The sequence below is a fragment of the Pyxicephalus adspersus genome, chromosome 3, assembly GCF_032062135.1.
Source record: "Pyxicephalus adspersus chromosome 3, UCB_Pads_2.0, whole genome shotgun sequence".
NCBI classification, from domain to species: Eukaryota; Metazoa; Chordata; class Amphibia; order Anura; family Pyxicephalidae; genus Pyxicephalus; species Pyxicephalus adspersus.
Window position 1 is genome coordinate 8,602,571 of NC_092860.1, and position 20,358 is coordinate 8,622,928.

General features: G+C 41.6%; 1 protein-coding gene and 1 long non-coding RNA gene across 4 annotated transcripts in view; both read left to right on the top strand.

The window, feature by feature from the left end:
* The window catches only part of FAAP100 (FA core complex associated protein 100), a 15,876-nt gene extending 10,548 nt beyond the window's left edge, over positions 1-5,328 (top strand). For all 3 annotated transcript variants that reach the window (XM_072403489.1, XM_072403490.1, XM_072403488.1), the window contains 6 exons: positions 618-771; positions 2,351-3,042; positions 3,321-3,445; positions 4,076-4,192; positions 4,481-4,564; positions 5,010-5,328. In XM_072403489.1, coding sequence (XP_072259590.1) covers positions 618-771; positions 2,351-3,042; positions 3,321-3,445; positions 4,076-4,192; positions 4,481-4,564; positions 5,010-5,141 — 1,304 coding nt within the window. In that variant the 3' untranslated portion in view covers positions 5,142-5,328. The remainder of the gene's footprint in view (positions 1-617; positions 772-2,350; positions 3,043-3,320; positions 3,446-4,075; positions 4,193-4,480; positions 4,565-5,009) is intronic.
* A 5,480-nt stretch (positions 5,329-10,808) lies between these two features.
* Positions 10,809-20,358, top strand: part of LOC140325585 (uncharacterized) — a 14,858-nt gene continuing 5,308 nt past the window's right edge. The window contains exons 1-2 of the long non-coding RNA XR_011919702.1: positions 10,809-10,872; positions 16,757-16,867. This is a non-coding gene — a long non-coding RNA (uncharacterized lncRNA). The remainder of the gene's footprint in view (positions 10,873-16,756; positions 16,868-20,358) is intronic.

The window sequence follows — 20,358 nt, forward strand, 5'->3', positions numbered from 1 at the left end:
TATATATATATATAATAAACAGGATTTATATAGCGCCAACATATTACGCAGTGCTGTACATTAAATAGGGGTTGCAAATGACTGACAGATACAGACAGTGACACAGGAGGAGGGGGGGACCCTGCCCTGAAGAACTTACAATCTAGGACTAACACTTCAGTCCATAGTCTTCTCCTTGTGGTGTCCAGTGATTGGGTCCTGAGTAAGTTATGACAGCATTTTGGGACCTGCAGCACTAAATTAGCGAGGAGATGAACTTTGAAAATTCAACTCTTTCATTGTTAAATGCCATCTTGTTAAAAAGAAATTTTCTAGTGAAGTCTGTCATCACTTCAGTGTTTGATGATTTTCGGTGTCCATTGATGGTTTCTTCTGGCACCTCCTATGTGTCATTATAGGCAGTAGTAGGCGGTGGGTGAAACCACTGGGGGTAAGTGAAAAATATCAGTAGATAAAAGCTCCTGGAAGTGACAGGTGATGTAGCCTTCAGCAGTGATAGATTTAGCTGGGTGGAGTGGGCTTTATATATGTTATGTCTCATGGGCAGATGTAAAGCCTAGCAGTAGAGAGTTGTCTCCCTCCAAAAGTAATTGTTTCTGTATTTTTCTTGCTAAAAGGTACAGATCTGGTCCTCCTGTCCAGCAGAGGACGCCTCATGCTATGCAAGTTAAATACGAAAGAAAGCGGAAATCAGAGGATTAGACTAGAAAGTGACAACACTGGACAGAAGATTAAGGAGCTGCTTTCTGGGATTGGCTCGATGTCTGGCAGGTGAGCTGTTTGCTGTTGGGACTCTCTAGCATGCTTTGATCAAGAACAAAATGCACCAGTGGACTTTTATAGGATTGTTCATTCTTTTACGTTAGTCTAATCAAACAATGAGCATCTATTTTTTTCTTCTTTTTGGTCTGGTAAATATATTGTTAAAAGTGTTTTTTTACCTCTGTTCAGTAAGTGCAAAATACCTGTTATTCTTCTGTCTTCAGAAATTTTTTTTAAGCTGGGTGGTGGCAGCCCTTGGTACTGTGACCCAACTAATCAGTAACCACCCAAAAACAGCCCAGTTGTAACTGAAAGGGCAAGGTGGTGCACCCAGCTAAAAGGGGCCAGGGAGATCACTGTCCTTTAAGAAATACAATGAGCTCACATTTTCCTATTCTATCTCAGTTTGCAATTTTACCAGCGCTCTTTGTGGAACAGAGAGAGGTGTTGTGTACTCCTGACTTAGAATGACAACACTTCTCCTCTATAGACAGGGAGCAGTGATTAGGTGTTGTCATCCTGGCACAGGAAGTGTGTACTTTTTCCAAAAACACGCAGCATTTAGGCCAGAGGTGAGCAAGGCAACCAGGTAACATTAGTGGCAACATTGTTTTTGTCTGACTTCTGTCTCCAGCTGTGTTTGTAATTGGCAGCATTTATTTTGCATGTGTCTGCCTTGCCACAGCGTACAAGTGTGCAAAGTGTGCAGTGTATGGTTTGCACTGTAGACCACACAAGTGGGAGACCTACATAATACAGGGAGCCTTTCCTTTATTGTATACTGTGATCTAATCCAGACTGTAAAAGCTCAGGTGATCTAAAAGTAGCAGGCTCTAAACGCTTTGTTCAGTCTGATGGTGCTCCTCGGGGCAGGGTCCTTTCCTCCTCCTGTATATGTCTGTCATTATGCAACCCCTATTTATTGTACAGCACTGTGTAATATGTTGGCGCTATATAAATCCTGTTCATTTTTAATACCAATAATAATAACCAGCGCTGTGGTGTGTGTGACTGAGCCGAGCCAGGAGCCAGGTTTGAGACTGGGGGTGGAAGAGAAAAAGGGAACAAAAGAGCGAGAAAGAAAGATAAAAAGAAAATCTTGTCACTTACCAGTAATCCTCTTGTGGCATCCAACCAGAAGGCTCCCTGTACTGTTCTGGCAGGTACAGCAGCTCCCAGATGATGGAGATCAAGCAGTCTGTACCTGTCAAGACGGTGCATTTGGAACATCTGATTGCACCCTCTGGTGGCAGTGCCGTCCTAGGCCATGGCCTGGGTAGCCTATTCAGAAATTAGACTCTGACTATACCTGTGCGGTCCAGAAATCACCAAAGCTAGACCCAGTGAACAAAGTAATCAACACTTGGTAACAGACCTTGTTACCACCACCCTGCAGTACAACTCTGGGTGAGGGCACTTTCTGTGAGGGGCTATAATCCATCACAGATCACCACATGTAGAAATACTTTTTTGGAATAACATTAGTATGTTAAAGTTTTAATTAATTGGTTTACAGCTACTCATTTTTAGCTGCCTATAGATATTGTTCCCACTTCTGTAAGATTATGCATTTCTATTACTTCTGCAGAGTATCTCGACTTAAGTGTGCAATCAGTGAGAAGAGCAGATCTTTACAGAAGCTCAACCAGGTAATGTCACTAAGCCGTCAGCTTCTTTCCGGCCACTGGACGAGCGGTCCCTTTCAGTGTGATGTGACGCCATCATGGACTAAAATGCTGCAGACAGACTGTATTATTGTGTCCTGCAAGCTGGAGAACAAGACTGACTGTGTCCTAGAGAGAGGATGGACTCTGTGCGTCCTCATCAGCTCTGACACCTCTTACTCTTTTCCTCTTCAATCACTAAAACCCAAGGAGAAGACAGAGCTGACATTCCCTTTACCAGCACACACCTATCGCAGTCTGGATTTTCCTATAAAAATAATTTTCACATTATTTTATAACTTAAAGGAACTTGTCGCAGACTCTGGTCTTTCTGCAGATACTTCCCTGGCCCAGCAAGGTGTCACAATACCTCTACAGGATCACAGTGTGGATTTGCTGCAGTGTCTGCGATTTGGTCACCAAACAAGCCATCCTGTTCTGCCTCCTATTATCCCAGAGGATATAGCCCAAGTCTTTGTCAAGGCATCTTCTGAACATCACAACGTGCATTCCGCAGCTTTTAATAACCAAGGCATTATCAGTTCATCGGCAATAAAAGCAAAGGTTCGCATATCTGCTTTTTTGCTGGCCCAGGCCTTGCAGAGTAAAAAATCTGGTGAGCAAAAGAGGAAAATTACGTTTTTATATATGATAGATATATATATATGATAAAATCAAACGTGTTCAAAGTGTATGTAAAGCAAAATGTTTATTGTAAGGACTCGCCTACATTATGTGTGGTGGGTTTGGTACATTGGATGTTGCATGAAAAGCAATGTCTGACATTGCTGTGCAGTACTATAACTATATAACTAGCTCAGAAAATTGTTCTCCATGAAGAAGCAAATCTGTTTAATTTGAATTTGCCTTTTAAATTTGTGTTGCTTCTCCCAGGGAATCCCCTGTGTTCTGCTGTACTGTATTGGCTGCTGTCCACAGACATGGTGAAGGGACAGGGCCTGACGGAGGTGAAAGGCGTAACTCCAGATGGAAAGGAATTCAGCTTACAGGTTGAAGAGGTCAGTGCATCCAACACTGTGATTGTGACTTTTTTTTCAGCCTTCCAATGAAATGGTGTCAGCAAAATTACAGATTTCCTGGAATGCTAGTTTTGTGATTTGTCAGCAATATCCCTGGGCATCTAAAGTACTTGTAAATGTGAAAGCAGAGAGGGCCAAATGTGTAATCTCAGTCTGCACATGTTACTGCTTGAGGTTACACTCTGCATAAGTAATGCAGATGATATTTAGGATAGACTGGAGCAATGGTCAGTCTTGTGTGTTTGCATATTAAAGGTCTTTGTGCTGTTCTATTAAATGTAGAAGGATCATGGTTGGTTAAAGATCTGGCAGGGTGCTATACAAACCTTCAACACCTTGCCTCAAATGCCCACAATCCTGATGAAATTAGTTTGCTGGTTCTTAAGAGGAGTTATGAAGATACCAAATTTGCCCTGATGGCTGGTTGTCAGTCTGGAGTAATGGATGTTCCTAGGCTGGCTGTATTTGCATTCAGACAATTCCATTTAACAGCTACATGTAATGCAGAGCCTCTGTGACTCAAAAAGTGAAATGCGATGAATGAGAGGGGACGAGATTTTTTTTTATGTTAGGCCCCTTATTATTAACTATGCCCTTTTCTTCCTATAGGTAACCGTGTCAGACCTGACTGCAGAAGGAAGCATCCCAGGCATTGAAATACAGATACTCAGCTCCCATATACATGTTGTAGCTTCACTACATTTGGCAGTGATCAGTCGTTTACAGGTATCAATACAGATCAATGTTTGATATTGGGCAATTGTTTGTTGTAGAATCTTCTATTAGTGCAGTGGGTTAGCCAGTTGTGGGACACCAGGGTAAATTTTTGTTGCTTTCAAGCAATTTAAATAAGTCTGAAAATGAGTAGAAATGTTAATTTAGCACAATGCTGATATCAAGACATGAATTTTTGTTTTTTAAACTTACATTGTTAATATATGTCACCAATATAGGTATAATAATGCCTAGTAGTGCATCAATTCTTCATTTGGTGTGTTTTTTTTCATTTCATAGATGTTACTTCAGCAACACAAAAATGTCTGTCAAACAGCTGGTCTAGATTTGGGGAAGGTCCAGCAGCAGTTTAGTGCTCAGGAGGTATGTCATTTATCTCTGCTGTTAAGTTGCGTGTTACATAATGTTTGTACTTTAACACAGAACATATTTTCTTACCCTTTCTACTATATAAGTACATAAGTACAGTGTTGTACAATTACTGTTGACAGCAGCACAGAAAAGTAGTAGTAAGTTAACAAAGTCATGTCCAAAAGTGAATGCGGGTGCAGCACTTTCTACCTTGAAATTACAAGTTGCCCAACTTTAATCCTCCTCTGAGTTAATAACCTGATAACCTAGGTCAGTGATTGAGAATGTATTGCCACTAAAATGACAGCCAGACACCTAGCATTTTCAGGAGAGGTCAGCATTGCCGGTCTTTATCTCTCTAACTCTAAAATTTTTTTTGTTTTGTACAGAAAAGTTTAAGCAGAAGAATAATTTTCTTCATGTTTTTAATGCTCTTTCTCTCAATCTTTGTGTTCAGCCATTACTGAAAGAACTGAAGATGATAAAGGAGCGTCTGAATGTAGATGAAGATATTGTTTCCAGTACTGCCACTGAGAGACTCCTCCATATCTACAGAGAGCTACGGGACCCTGGCCTGTTCTTCATATGATCAACCCCCTACAGTCCAGGTGGAACTCCTGTTTGTACCAATACATTGAATTTAGATACATGGAGGGCATCAACAACTCATTTTAAATCTTTATTGCTAAATTCGTTTACTCCAATTTACTTGGTTTATAGCACTTAAACATCTCAAATCTAATGATTTCTTTTTAAATAAATTTTGTAGAGCTAAACTGCAGTTTCTTTTGGTCCTTTTGGGACTCTGTAGAGAAGCTCTCTACACTTTCATTACCTTCTTGCAGTCCAGTTAGATATTTATTTATTGCTGTGCTTATAGTCGTGACCACAAAAATTTAAATTTTCTCAATAATACTAAAGTTTTCTGAAGTTTTGTGCTTGTTCTAGGTGCTGTTTTCCATGTTGTCAGTCTGTATTGTCATTCCAAAACAAATGGCTGACACTTTACAGATAATTCCAGGTTATATAAACTTATAAGCACAATTGTATATAGTGAAACAGAAGGAGACAGCTGATCAGATGTCATGGCGGATAGTTACTCACCTGGGGCTGGCACCTACCTGCGGTATATATTGGTTTAACAATTTATGCTGCTTGATCATACCACTGTATGATCAACTCCCTTGATTGCCAATGCATTTCAAAAGATGTCCTTCATCAGGATACACTTTAAACAACTGCTAGTGACTCTGTAACCTTTCAGATGCTCATAGCCTTTTGCATTAGATATTTTGGGGATAGTGAGCGCGTTCTTGGTAAATCCACAAATTTTGGCCAAGTTGTGCTAAACAGATGGTACACTTTTGGATGGGACATGCACTGACTGCATGGAGCAAAAACAAAAAAGGGTGACACAGACCGCTTGAGACTTGAAAATTCTATTTTGCAGAGAACTGCTCTTACCAATGTCTTTAAAATGAATACATTTGTTTTTAAATTATTCATGTCAAAGTTTAAATCAACGTTTGTATTGTTATGAGTTAAGGGCAGTTATAAAAAGGTTCTACAATCGTTTGACCAGTTTTGTTGCATTATGCTTTTAGAAGGTTAGAATTTCTTGCAATGGAATTTGTAAGGTTTCATATTGTCTAATGAATTTATTCCTGTGGCTGAGCAGTTCTCGTCTACAGAACATATGGGGCTGCTGTGTACATGCACAGTAGGAATGGAACCTGGGAGAAAAGTTTTCAGCACCATGCAATGTTATCTAAATCTAAACTATGAAGAAAATGTAAAATTACCCGTATAGTGCGACTCTGCACTGTAATGGTAAGTTCTTATTCTTGTCTAGGGTACTAAACCTTCATTTTCACAGATTTTATCCTTCTGCAATTGGTCCCCAAAGCCATTTGGCTATGGGGCTTTGTTAGTTTCAGCCCCTCTGCTATTTTTACATAAAGGTAAAGCCACAACCCACTATTGTAAGTAAGCATCCAGGCCACAACCCAGAGCATCTAAGGAAAACAGAAGGTGCTGGCTGACATGCATATGACAAGAAACAAGTCAAGAGATGTGCATTCTGCAATATACTTACCTGCCTGTTCACTGACTACTTTTGAAAAAAAGAATTGTGCATTTCTTGGGGCTCCAGGCCCGAATCAAATTCTGTGCTATGCAATTCTGCCAGCTTCCATGCTGACTTCTTCAAGGTTCGCCGTAATTGGCTGCCCTGGGATGACGTTAATACAGGATAGTCCTCTCCTCCTGTGTGACAGTCTGTATCTGTCCGTCATTTGCTATTTATTCTACAGCGCTGGATAATATGTTGTCGCTATATAAATCCTGTTTGACAATATTAATCACACGTATCCATTTACCTTTGCACCCATCAGTTGCTGCGGTTGTTCATTGAACTGCATATGAGCCGTTTGGTACACACACACAAAACACTATGAACAGGAAGGCAAGAAGCTTTCATTGTAGAAGATAAATAGTATGCCTCTTCAGCAATAAATAAATTGCTCACAATTCTATAAAGGATGGTTAATGGTCTTATTTTAAGAACTCCTTCAAATATATCCTTATGCCAGGCTCCTATAACTCAGTTCTAAGTGATACTTGGACTGAGGTAAAGAAAGGAAGACAATCAGTTTTTGATGTGCTGTCTGCGAATCTGTGGATAGGACAAAAGACCAAGTAATGACACTTCTGTCCAATCAGCAGCCTGGGGGGCGTGTTCGTGACCAGAGTATACTGCTGCAGTAATGGAAGCCAAGGATCTGGCCGTGCAGACTGGCTGCCATAAACCAGCTATAAACAGAATCACAAATCCTCTGGCAGGCTTGACTCCTGTGCATGTGTATTTTAGCTTTTTTCACCCTGAGCTGATCTTTTTCCTTGAATTATGTATACTTTCACTGCATTCATTCATCCCATACACTGCATGCCTTTTAATCCATGGGCATTAGAAAGAAAATGTACAGCAAAATCCTATAGCCATGCCAGGGAAGTCTGCTGATGTTTGTGTGTTCAGTGTTTTTTTGTTTTTAGCATGGAGACAATATTTTCTTTGTTCCTATTAGCAGTATGACTGGAGGCCGCCTTCTGTAACATGTATTATAAATTGTGTCTTTGTTTCAGGCTGCTTGTACTCCATTTTGACCCAGATTGTCAAATTCATCTGTGAAATATAATGTATCTGTGCTGCAATCCCATGGCCATGTGCTGTTAAGTTAACCCCATGGCCATGTGCTGCTGCTGAGTTAACCCTTTCATATCCAAAAGCATCATCATTATTAATATTATTATTAATAAACAGGATTTTTTATAGCACCAACATATTACACAGTGCTGTATATTAAATAGGGATTGCAAATGACAGACGAATACAGACAGTGGTACAGGAGGAGAGGACCCTGCCCCGTTAAGCTTACAATCTAGTAGCATGGGATCATTTCTATGTTGTGAATCCTGTCTACAAAAAATTGAAGGTTTGGTGTGACATTTCCCATTGGTGTCCTGTATTTAAAGAGAGTAAGGAAATGGAGGCTATTTGGTTGTATTGTGTATAGTAAACTGATCTGTGTGACATAGCGTATTAGGAGAAAAAATAGATTACACTTTGTTGATGAAAGACATAGGTGTACCTAATTAAGAGGATGCCTACCCCTGACCCCCACCAAGGTGATCAAGGGAGCTCTAACCCCCAATCTAAGGGAGCTCGACCACCAAGTTAAGGGAGCTCTGACCCCTGACCACCAAGTTAAGGGAGCTCTGACCACCAAGCTAAGGGAGCTCTGACCCCCCTACCACCAAACTAAGTGAACTCTGACCCCCAGTTTAAGGGAGCTCTGACCACCAAGGTAGAAGAGCTTTGACCCCTGATCACCAAACTAAAGGGGAAGCTCAACACTACTACCAAGCTAAGGGAGCACTGACCCCCTGACTACAAAGCTAAGAGAGCACTGACCCCCTGACCACAAAGCTATGGGGGCACTCACCACCAAGCTAAGGGAGCTCTCACCTCTGACTACCAAACACAATGGACTGCTTACCACTCTAAGGGGGCAGTTCGCTAACCACACACTGCCCTCCATCCACACTCTGTAAGCCATGTTGTACATAGCAGAATGTTAAATGCTGCATCCTGTATGCTATGCTGCCTCTTTTACAACCCTGACCACTAAACTCTGTAAGCTGTGCTGACGGCTGCACCCTGTACCATGCAGTAAAATAAAGTCATGAGAAAACTCAAAGGTTTTATGTGTCAGCAAATAGTTAAAAGTCATCTGGTCCAGCGAGTTATTAAATTATTTCAATCTGCCCTCAGGTGTAAAACAACACACACATCAACAACATTTTTTTAATAAATGAGAAGCCAGGTGTGGAAAATTAAGTATACCCTATGATACAATAACTTGTAGAACCACCACTGGTGTGTATGAGACAAGTCTGTGATTTAGGCATGCTTGCAGCATCTGTTTTGGAAGCACCACTAGGTGAACTTTGTAGAGGGAAAGATTTCTGGGTGAATGATACAGCTCCATGTTGTCTATATCCTGCACCCTCACATAGAACTTTACAGGCTTCAACATCTTATCCCAGAAAAGTGCCATCTAGTGGTTTAAATTAATTCTGCATTTCTGTTTTCCACATGTGTGCATCTGCTTCATCTTGTAGTTTTAGGTAATGCTAGATGTTTGGAGCTTATAAAGCCACCTGTGAACAGTTACTCAAGGATATGCTCAGCTCCAGCAAGATGGCAGAATAAAAATGTTCCCGAACCACAGTGATACTCTGTACACTGAAACCTGTTTTTGCTTTCTGTATCTCATTCCTGGGTCGACTACCCAGCTCCTTATATCCTCACCATAGATTTTCACCACCCCTGGTTTATAACCATGCTTGTTGACTACTTCTGCCTGCTGCCCGTCCTGACCTCTGGCTCGTCCCAGTCCTCACATCTGTCTAATGATTTGTTACTTTTCCAATGCTGTCCATTCCCAAACCTGAGATTTGCTTCAAAGAATGCCAACACCCCGTGGTGATTATTGGGCTTTCGTTGCTTGTCACATCACGTAGTAAGCCCATGCCATTGGAGATGCAAAGGGTCAACTTTGAAGCCAAGGACATGGCAATGGGCATCACAAGTCTGGCCGTGTTTATTGGTGGCCCCTTCCAACACTGCAATTTACAGCTGGGGTGCAAAGCTCAACAACATTGTAGTCCCAAATCGCAAAGCTTCCACATCCAGATATTTCCAAAAGTTGAGTAAAGCCCACTTCTGTCTTTTAGTTGACCGCAGTGTTATGCTGTAGGCTCATCCGCATTCTCAGCCGTTCTCATTCAACCCAAAGGCATTCAGCTGAGGCTCAGTTTGCCACTTTGGGCTCATAGCAGTTTGCATAAATGTGCCTGTGAGCTGCTTAACATGCAGCTTGCAACCACAAGTATAAAAGGGGCTTTATTTTTTTTACTGATTAGTCCAATGAGATTTGAAAACTACCATCACATTGCTGAAAAGAAAGCTATTTTTCCTGGTGTTAAAGCTTCATAAATTGAGCCTTGTGTATATTTCTTTGCTAAGCTTTTTCAAGTGTTCTAACTGGCTGGAGCTGCCCCTTAGGTTTTTGCAACAGGCTGGAGGTATTGTGAGGACCTGCCTGAGTTTGTTTAGCTATGTTTTGTGCGAGGAACAGTAAAGCTGTCTTTCTATAATGGCAAACACGCAGGGTGACGGGGTTAATGCAGAATCCACATCCCCTTTTGTTCCAGAGTGGGCGTTTGCAGCTATGGATTTAAGCTAATGGCCTGGCAGCTCACAGGCAGCTTCCCAAAAGCCCTGACAGCTTATCAATTATTGAAGCTCGCTGTAGCGCTTCTGATAACCTGATCAGCCTGTACACCCAACAAAGCTCTTTGTGTAAGGCGCTGTCATGAAATAAGGTCATCTAAAACCCATTCATCGTGCTTGCCTTGCATGTTGCAGATATTTTTCACTGTTGTATAACAAGTGAGAAAATGGATCAGGCATAGCTGGCCCAGCGCTGTTATGAAAGAAATTTTATTTAATGCCCAACTTTGGAAAAACTTAAAAGCTACCCTTTACAACAGGGCAAACCCCATAATGCAATGACTGTCACCTCGCAGTTACTGGGAGAAGAATGTCCTAGAATTGTCCATATTTCTGACGTATTGGTCTTATTGCAAAATTGTATCCTGCAAGCTAAATGTAAAAATTGTTTTTTCTTTCTTTAGGTTCTTTAACAAGTGACAACATATGTTTATTCCTGTGTACATCGGCACTGGAGAGCTATACAGTGAGTCTTGGATCTGTTTGTTCTTTGCTTTGAGTGATCCTTGTAAGTCAATGTAAATGACTGGGAAATGTATGCACTGGTCCTTACAGGGGAAAATTGTGTATTTTATAGAAATGCCCCTGCATCAGTGCTTAGAAGGAGCCATAAATGGCCCAGTGGGAAGGGAATAGGAGAGAAGTTTTGGCAGGGGGTTTGTGTTTTTCTTTAGCATTTTAAGGTTCTTGGCCAGCCTATTTATTTTCAATGGGCTGCCTTTTAATGGAACACAAATTAATGCACATTTTAAATGCACGGCACAACTCTAAATGGTCTCTCGTATATATGCAATTTGCACTTATCTTTGTACGTGTGGGCAGTCACATTTGTTTATTTCATGTACAGACTCAGAGAACCACAGAAATGAATGAAAGTCCTGTAACCAAAAAAGCCAGAAAGAAAACCTTGGTCATGTGACATTTCAAAGTCATAAGACTCCAATAACCCGAGTGCACAAAAGCAGAGAGAACTTTGTAAAAGGGATGGGCTGTGATTGACATCCTGCCTAATTGTATAAAACATATATATACAGAGAAGGAGACATAATCCTGCCCCTGTACAAAGCATTGGTCAGACCACATCTGGAATATGCAGTCCAGTTTTGGGTACCAGTTCACATAAAGGACATTGTGGAATTGGAGAGAGTGCAGAGAAGGGCAACTAAACTAATAAAAGGAATGGAGGAGCTCAGCTATGAGGAGAGATTAGCTGAACTGAATCTATTCTCCCTGGAGGAGAGACATATAAGGGGGGATATGATCACCCTATATAAATATATAAACGGTCCATATAGAGAACTCTCTTCCCAATTATTCACTTTGAGATCATTACAAAGGGGTGTTCTTTGTGTCTGGAGGAAAAGAAGTTTAAGCTCCGGATAAGGAAGGGATTCTTCACTATAAGGTCTGTGAAAATGTGGAATAGATTAATTTAAGAAAAAGCTGGATGAATTCTAGAAGCACAGAATACAGAATATAAACTGGGCATTAAAGCTTTTAAGTAACAGAGACTGTTGATCCAGGGAACATTTGATTGCCTCGTGGGATCAGGAGGGAAGTTTTTTTTCCCAGGGTTTTTTTTTTTTTTTTTACTTCCTCTGGATCAATGTCCATAGGGTTTTATATCTGGGATATATTTATTTCCCTAGTTGTTCAACTTAATGGAGGTATGTATTTTTTCAACCAAACTATGTAATTATATAAATGAGTGCAAATTTAGGCCAGCAATACAAATTCTTGTGGACAGTTTTGAAGTCTTTGGACTTCATATTAATGAGCTTCAATGGGCTTTATTGCTGGTGCAACTGACCTCCTGAATTTACCCTGCTTCAAGCTGCTTTTGCATTCCCATATAGACAAATGATAAAAGGAGAAGTCCTGAAGACAACACAAGGTAATAAAGATGTAAAATAAGATGACTCAATACTACCAGCTGTGGCTGTTCCAGGAAAATGCCCAGGGGGACAGCACTGCTCCTCAGTAGATTAGGTGAGCATTGTCACCCTAGGAAAAAAAGTTTGTTAGCAGCTCGATTATTAGGGAAAAAAACTGAAAAAGTGAAAACTGGCAAGCTGCAAAATATACACATTTTTGTTATTTTGGGTTTCAATGTAATTTTACTCGTGGAATGCTTCTGCACCCTTTAGACATCACCCTGGACTTTACATCCTCCAAATCAGCTTACAGAGATATTACTACCACAACAATCCTTGGCAACTCACAATACATACTGCTTTCAGCTAATTGCATTAGATTCATTAAAAAAAACTTTCCAGACAATAAAATGAAAACATTATAAACTGAAAAGAGTTTTTCTATATTTGTGCAGAAGTAAAGCACAAAAGATATGAAGGACATCCATTACAATTCGGACATTGCAATCTGCAATTATTTATTGAAATCCATTGTCAGCTGACATTCCGCTTTACTTTTAAAATATTCCAATGCATTTCTCACCTCCCAGGAAGCTTTATGGTAAAGTCAAGGAGACTGTGGAGGAGGCGAGTGTGTACATGTGTGTGCCACTTCCTGTCTGCATTCACTCCAGTGATGTCTGCATGGCATTTCTCAGGGTGGATTATGTGATGCTGACAACATTTGCCACTTGTAGTCAGTGGGAGATCTGTGTCTTAGGGTGGCAACACAGGAGAGTCCATTTGGGAGTCTGAGAGTTTTCATGGAGGACCCTTTTTTATTACACAGTATTTATATGGCGCCAACATATTATGCAGCACCGTACAAAGTCCATATTACTAACTGTCCCTCAGAAGCCTTCACAATCAAATGTCCCTACCATAGTCATATGTTATAATACAGTCTAAGGTCAATTTTTATTGGAAGTCAATTTATCTAACTACATGTTTTTGGAATGTGGGAGGAAAACGGGAGTACCCAAAGAAAACCCACACAAACACGAGGAGAACCTGCAAACTCCATGCAGATAGTGGCCAAAGTGCTAACCACTGCACTATTGTATGCATGCATTTTTTATTTAATACATTAAAAGCTGCAGATTTTAATATATTGGCAGCTTTTAAATTGACATGCACATGGTAACTTATATAAGATTTTAATGATTGGGTTCACATTTAGATAAAAAGAACGAATGACCACCCACTTGCATTTCTGCAAGCCACTAGTGGGAACGAGCTCTTGTTTCTGGCTAAAGTTTAACAGTTGCCCAGATGAGCTCCGGTGTTCTAAAATGCAGAAGTAAGACCCAACACAGGAAGAATGGGAAGGTTTCACTCGGGAGAGAACCTGATGGATTTTTGCAACGTTTTAGTCTTTCATTTAGACTCTCCAAATGCTGCTGATTCCCAAAAGGCAGAGGTGGAGTGAATGGAGCAATTCGATTTGGGAGGATGTACTCGCATTAGAATTATATTCAGGAAAGCTGGCAGGAGGAAGAAGCTGGTTTCTCCTCTGAGCCTGGCCGTTGTGGTTCTGTCGGTTAGAATTTGCCACGCTGCTGCCTGCGTGTCCCATAGAGGCTGTTCTCCTTAGCTGTACGGTCCGGTTGTCCTCTCCGAGCTGACATATCTGGGTCTAGTGCATTCACCCTGCAGGAGGAGACTAATTGGATTGCCGCCAGATGAGATTCTTACACTCACGCAGACACACTGATCAGCCAAAACATTAAAACCACATGCCTAATACTGTGTAGGTCCCTCTTGTGCCCCCAAAACGGCACTGACCTATTAAGGTTTGGGCTCTGCAAGACCTCCGAAGGTGTCCTGTGGTGTCTGGCACCAAGAAGTTGGCAGGAGTTCCTTTAAGTCCCACTGCCTCTGCCAACCTGCCGCCTTCCTATAATGGACCCTGCTGCCACCTCTTCCCCGGGTTAATTGACATAGATTGCCATCCACATGATCTAAACAAAAATGAGTCCTCAGACCAGGCCACTTTCTTCCATTGTGAATTGCTTTGTTGGCTCAGATGCCCATTGTAGGCACTTTCACTGGTGGGCAGGGAATACAATCAAGCTGTCATGCACACTTGTCTATTGTGGCCATCATTACATTTTTTTTTGCAACTTGGGCTACGGTAGCACCTCTGGGATCAGCCCACCCTCCACTTCAATGGGCTGCGGGGGCTGGTATATCCCTGCCACTGGTTTGGTTGACAATTTTAGGTAGGTACTAATCACTCCACCACAGGATCTGCAACTAGGAGATGCTCTGACCCATCTGCTCAGCCATCACAATTTGGCCCTTGTTGGTCCATCCAAAAAAAAATGAAATCCTGCATACCCCTTTCTTATCATATTCACACATATCATTTCATGCTACCCCCTTCAAATCATATTCACATCTATCATGCCATCCCTTTCTGATCATATTCACTCCTATCATGTCGCCCCTCTCTGCATGTGTATAGAAAGGGCTCCTGGGAGATGTAGTTCTCTGCGTGCCCCTACCTTAAAAGCAACTGAGCCTCCAGCAGCTGCTTTGCAATTTTATAAGTGAGAATATTATATTTTCAATGAAAAAGATTGAAAATATAGTAATGCAGTGGCATGCTCTAGAAGAAGGGGAGAGAGGGTTAGGGGTGAATTTGGGTAATGCCTGGACAATTCTTTCAATTATTTGCCATTTAAATTTTTTGCAGTTCCATCTCTTTATCACCAGGGGGCAATAGAGCTCCAGCACGCTGCATTTGCCTGTGTGAATTCTAAAAGGACCATAGCACAGAGTCCTTGTAAAAAATAAATAAGGGAAACTTGTAACATTCATAGCTTACAAGGCAGACAGCACTCCCTGAAGGGAAGGAACCTCTTTGTTCTGTGACAGCTCGGAATATCATAGGCGACAGCACAGGCACAGATTACCGGCTGCAGAAGAAGAGAGGCGCATGGTGTTAGAGTAATCCATAGGGCTCATGTGCTTTCTGCCAGGTGCTAATCATATGGAGCCTGGCTGGGGAAGGCCCACCACAATCCCCTAATCACTATCCAAAAACTGGGGGGTCACATGATCAGAGAGTGATTGGCTGCTGTGTCTTAAAGAGGGTCAGTGCCCATTGGCTAATCCCAACCATCCTTTGCCTGGTGCCTGACCAACCCAAAACCCGACCGCTAATTGGAACTCTCCAAGTTTTTTACCTTCCAGGTAGAAGGGTAACAAAATTCCCCCCAAAATGTGTTAATTTAGTCCCTTTTATCCTTTGCAGAGAGCTGCATATCCATTTATACATGTGGCTACAATTCATGCTCCATTCAGGATTTTTTCATTTGTATCCACCTCATTGTGCAGTAGACAGCTGAGACTACTAGTGTAACTCCCCCCATCTATGATTCACAATGCAAGGAATCATGGGACATGGAGTTTTTTCATAGAGGGCTCTGGTGCCCTCTAATGTTCAGCCAGATATAGCGAAAACCACCAGCAGCTTCTCTACTGCATAAATAAACACTGTCAAAGTAAGAACACATTTGAAAAAAACTCAATATTTCTAATAATACTAATTATCGAGTGCTTGGTACTTCTTGATGAGAGGACTGTGATTTTAGATCTTTGTAACTGCTTAGCATATCCAAATGATTTTTATATAGGATGCCCTCTATTCACAGGTGATAAATGGGAATGGGAATAAACCAGCAATCAGCAGACATAAACCAACATCATTTAGGGTTTTACAAATATGAAGTATTTTTACTATACTGGAGGATTAACATTTTTTCTAATGCTGGCTTAAAATTTGATATGGATCGGGTGTATAAAGGTGGGTTGATGAATTACACCCACGTGTCCTCAGAGAGCTGAGCTCTGTGATTACCAAACCATTGGTTATCATTGGTCACTACTACCATGGACAGGAAACTGTATTCTGCTACAAATAACACTTTGTGGGGAAAAAAACACTAAAGCTTTATTTATAAATTATTATTACGCTCTATTTATAAATTATTACCTCCTCAATTCGTTCATAAAACTCGATTCTCTCCTCTTCTTTTCATATTATGACAGCACATTTGACGATTGGCCACTAGTTGGCAGAACGAGTCATTGTTTTTATTGGAGACCTGTAGAAGATAATGACCATAGAATTCACCACCAGGGAATTTTCAGTAGAATTGACTGGGGGAATCAATTATAAATAGAGCCCAATGTGTGCAAAAAAACAAAAACAAAACTGGATGAATGGCATTTGGTGCTTCCTGCAATCGTTGGCGGTGCCACAGACATCAGCCAGAGTACAGGACATTACTTTAGTTTAAAGATAACCCTCCCTCATCGGCTGTTCCCGTGAGAATTTTTTTTTATTTAATGTATCACAGAAATGATGCAATGTGATGTCATTGTATTTATTCTGCCACAAACGTTATCTTCTGTGGCTTTTCTGCACAGGATCTTTGTTCGCATCACTGCTGAGTAGAAATGAATTTAGGAGCAAATTGCTGCTAAGCAGAAGGAGTCAGAGAGAAGATGGCCCAAGCGAGCTGCTGAACGTTGGTGATGGTAAGGACTTTTGGGGTGGCATTATTCTTTCACCGAATGAAGGACTTCTGCTTTGAACCAATGCAGGTAAACCTTGGGTACCCATTGCTGGCTCACCGGTTGCCCTTGCTAAGACAGGTTTAGGTAGTTACTAACCACCCCATACCAGGAACACCCCACAAGACCTGCTATTTTGGTGGTGACCTGATCCATTTGACCATCACATTTGGGCCTCCAACCAGGTCCCTACAGTTTTCCATTTTCTCTTTAAAACCTGACTGTTCACTTTCTTCCCAATAAACCCCACCCTATGACAGGTGCCATTGTAATAAAATAATTCCTTTTACCTCTTTTCACTTCACCTGTCAGTGGGTTTAAACTTTTGGCTGATCAGTGCAGGTCTACTTTAAGATGTGCGGTTACTATAACTGACCATTAGGGGGCGCTCTGTTATCACAAAGCTCAGCATAGACCTATGCTGGGAGCTCTTAGTATGAACAGCAAATTGCTGCTTGTAGTACAGAGGATGTATTAATAATATTAACATACAGGATTTATAAAGTGCCAGCATATTACACAGTGCTGTACATTAAATAGGGGTTGCAAACAACAGACAGATACAGACAATGACACAGGAGGAGGGGAGGACCCAGCCCCAAAGAGCTTACAATCTAAGAGGTGGGGGAAGTATCACACAATAGAAGGATTTGGCTAAAACATTATCAGCTTCTTGTTCACATGGATTTCCACCTTACCACATTTGCATATTGTCATTTAAAATGATAGAGGGGTTTTATCTGTCCATATTATAAGGTGTATCTGAACCCAAACCAAAAATAGTGGTGCAAATGTTGCTGCCATGTCAAAAAGTAAATGTTTCCTTGCTTTCAGTTACATTCCACTAACAAGGTGTATCAACAATTACGTTTAGTGACAACACTCAACATGCTCAGCTGCAGCGTTGTCACCCTTTCCTTGCACACTCTAAAGATGAATTGCAAGCAGCCTTGCCTTCTGTAATCATTGCTGCTGCTAGAGGGTGCGCGTGTCAGCAGGAAGTTCTAGACACAATCTACAGGATGTGCACAACGCAGGGAGTACAGCGGATGTTCTGTGTCTATTTATAAACTTTATTAAGATTTATACAACTTTCACCCAGATATAAATATTTTCCCAACTGAATGCATTTAGAAAAATGGGTGAAAATGAAAAATCTTGTGCAAAAACATTTATGAAAGGACCCTGTGTGCCAGTTTAAAATACAATACCAGCTCTTGGTTGGGGCTGCTGTAGAGAAGGGTTAACACCCCTGTAACGTTTGTAATTCTGTTCAGATTTCACTTCCTGTGCCTGTGAATTAGATCTCAGACTTTAGTGGCTGTCACAGAAACAGGAATCGGTGATAACGCTTCTTCCTACGACAACTCTTCCAGGCATGACTTCCCCTTCCTGTTGTCTCAAGGTGAGGAAGCGAAAATCAATATATTCTCTGGATTTCAACTTTAATTCGATTCAGGTTTAGATTATTTGTAGCAGATTTAAAGGTATACCAGTGCCCTGGAAGTGGTTTGGGGTCACATAGTTCAGGTCTTCATGGATACACCATGTCTAGGTTCTGCGGCCATTGGTCTCCAGCAATATTGGGAAGGGGATTCAGCGTCAGACTAGACACCATTTACTGCCATCTAGCTGGGTGCACATAGAGCTGGATGAACAATAGATTCCCCCTAATGCCCTCAAATGTTGCAGAAATTGAAACATTTTGTGGTCACCAAGGGCCTATGATGATCCCTTGCTGCAGCTGGAGGTTATCACATATGGAGACCACAGCCAGGCCTGGGCCTTTCCATGTGCAAAGTAAAATGAAAGTACTGTATATGCATTTCTATATATTGCACAGCAGTGTTGCAGCATCTTGGTGCTGCGATGACTAAGGTGTGGATGGGCAGAAGTCTGTCCGCATTTTTTCCTTGGCTGATCATAGCTGCAACCCTACACAATGCAGCTCACAACAACTTCAGAGCTTGCATACACCGTATACGTTCAGCCCCATAAGCTAGTATTTATAGAATACCATCAATTTGGTGGTTGGAATGCATTCCCAACAGAATGGTAAAGTTGCACTCACTGCATTCGGCTAATATGCGTCCTGAGTTGTATCCTTTTCCCTGCTGCATGGGTTAATAGCAAATAACACTCATTGCAAACATTGCAGTGCAGTCTGAAATTCTATAAATTTCTTTCTTTTAAGTTTATATTATTCATACAAAGTAACAAAAGGATATAAAATGTTGAAGTCTGGAGTCATCTTGATATATCGGTTGTGCTGAAATAAGATGTAGAAGATCATGGGAAGAATCTGTGATTTAGTTATTAGTAAAATTTGATGCATGCCAGCTGATCACCCAGATTAACATCTCACTACTTCCGTGTCCTTAAAGGACCCTCGCAGGCCAGTCCTGAGCAAGGTCTATCCTCTTCAACAAAAAGCTGTCATATCTCACAGCTGCAACCCAGGGCTCTCTCTGCATTCTTCTCGCATCCTCTACAGGGGGATCGGGTATAGGGCTGCATCCTGGCACAGACCAATGCAAACCTTGGCTTGCCAGCTGTTGTGGAAGCGTGGAACTCAGAAAAGATTTCTAACTTGAGAAGTTCTAACTGGAAAGGGTAGGAACCAAGCTTCTGTGCTCACAAATATCTGACATAGATCAGCCTTTTACCCCAGGGAGATTGAGACTATTCCTCCTCATGCCTGCAGCAGGCAGATGCTAATCTGTGCCAATCTCTTGCAGCCATTTACTGTCCACATGCACCACTCCAGCTGCTTGTAATCACTACCCGGAGGGTGCTCATGACTGGGTGACAACACAGGAGCATAGTTGAGAAACAGTGACAGAATGTTGTCACCCCATAACACCTAAACAAGGATCATTCGTGCTATTCTGCAAATTCAAAAAAAGGGCCCAAATCTGTATGTTGGGGCCCTTAAATGGGAACATTTAGTACATTGGCCTGCCAGGGCAGGTGATATTCAGATTTCGCATTGTATTGGTATCTGAGATTTTCTCCGGTCACCCCTGTAGCCGCGCCTCGTCTTTGTTTGCCCGGGGTGGGTTAATATTGATGTCTGGTGTCCGTTATTTATTCTGCTATGAGGGGACAGATGGAGGGCTCTCTGCATTGCTCCTTGGAGTCCTCCCCGCAATCCCATTTAACCCATTAGCCCAGACATTGCCAGCTGCTCCGAGCTGATGGAAGGCCCGGCTCCCCTGAGATGCCGGTTTATGGGCTTTTACCGAGCACTCCGCCATGCAAGATGCACATGCTGCATCTTCCATAATACCTCTTTATGTCTTCAATCATGGTCATGTGACCCACCATCTCCAAATCTGCTGTGTAATGCTGGCGACATGTGTGATCAACCCAATTTGTGCCTGCGGAGTACCCCTCTTTAAAAAAACATGCATTATTACTCATGTCAGCTCCAGTGCTTCTTCTGTCTCCTAAAC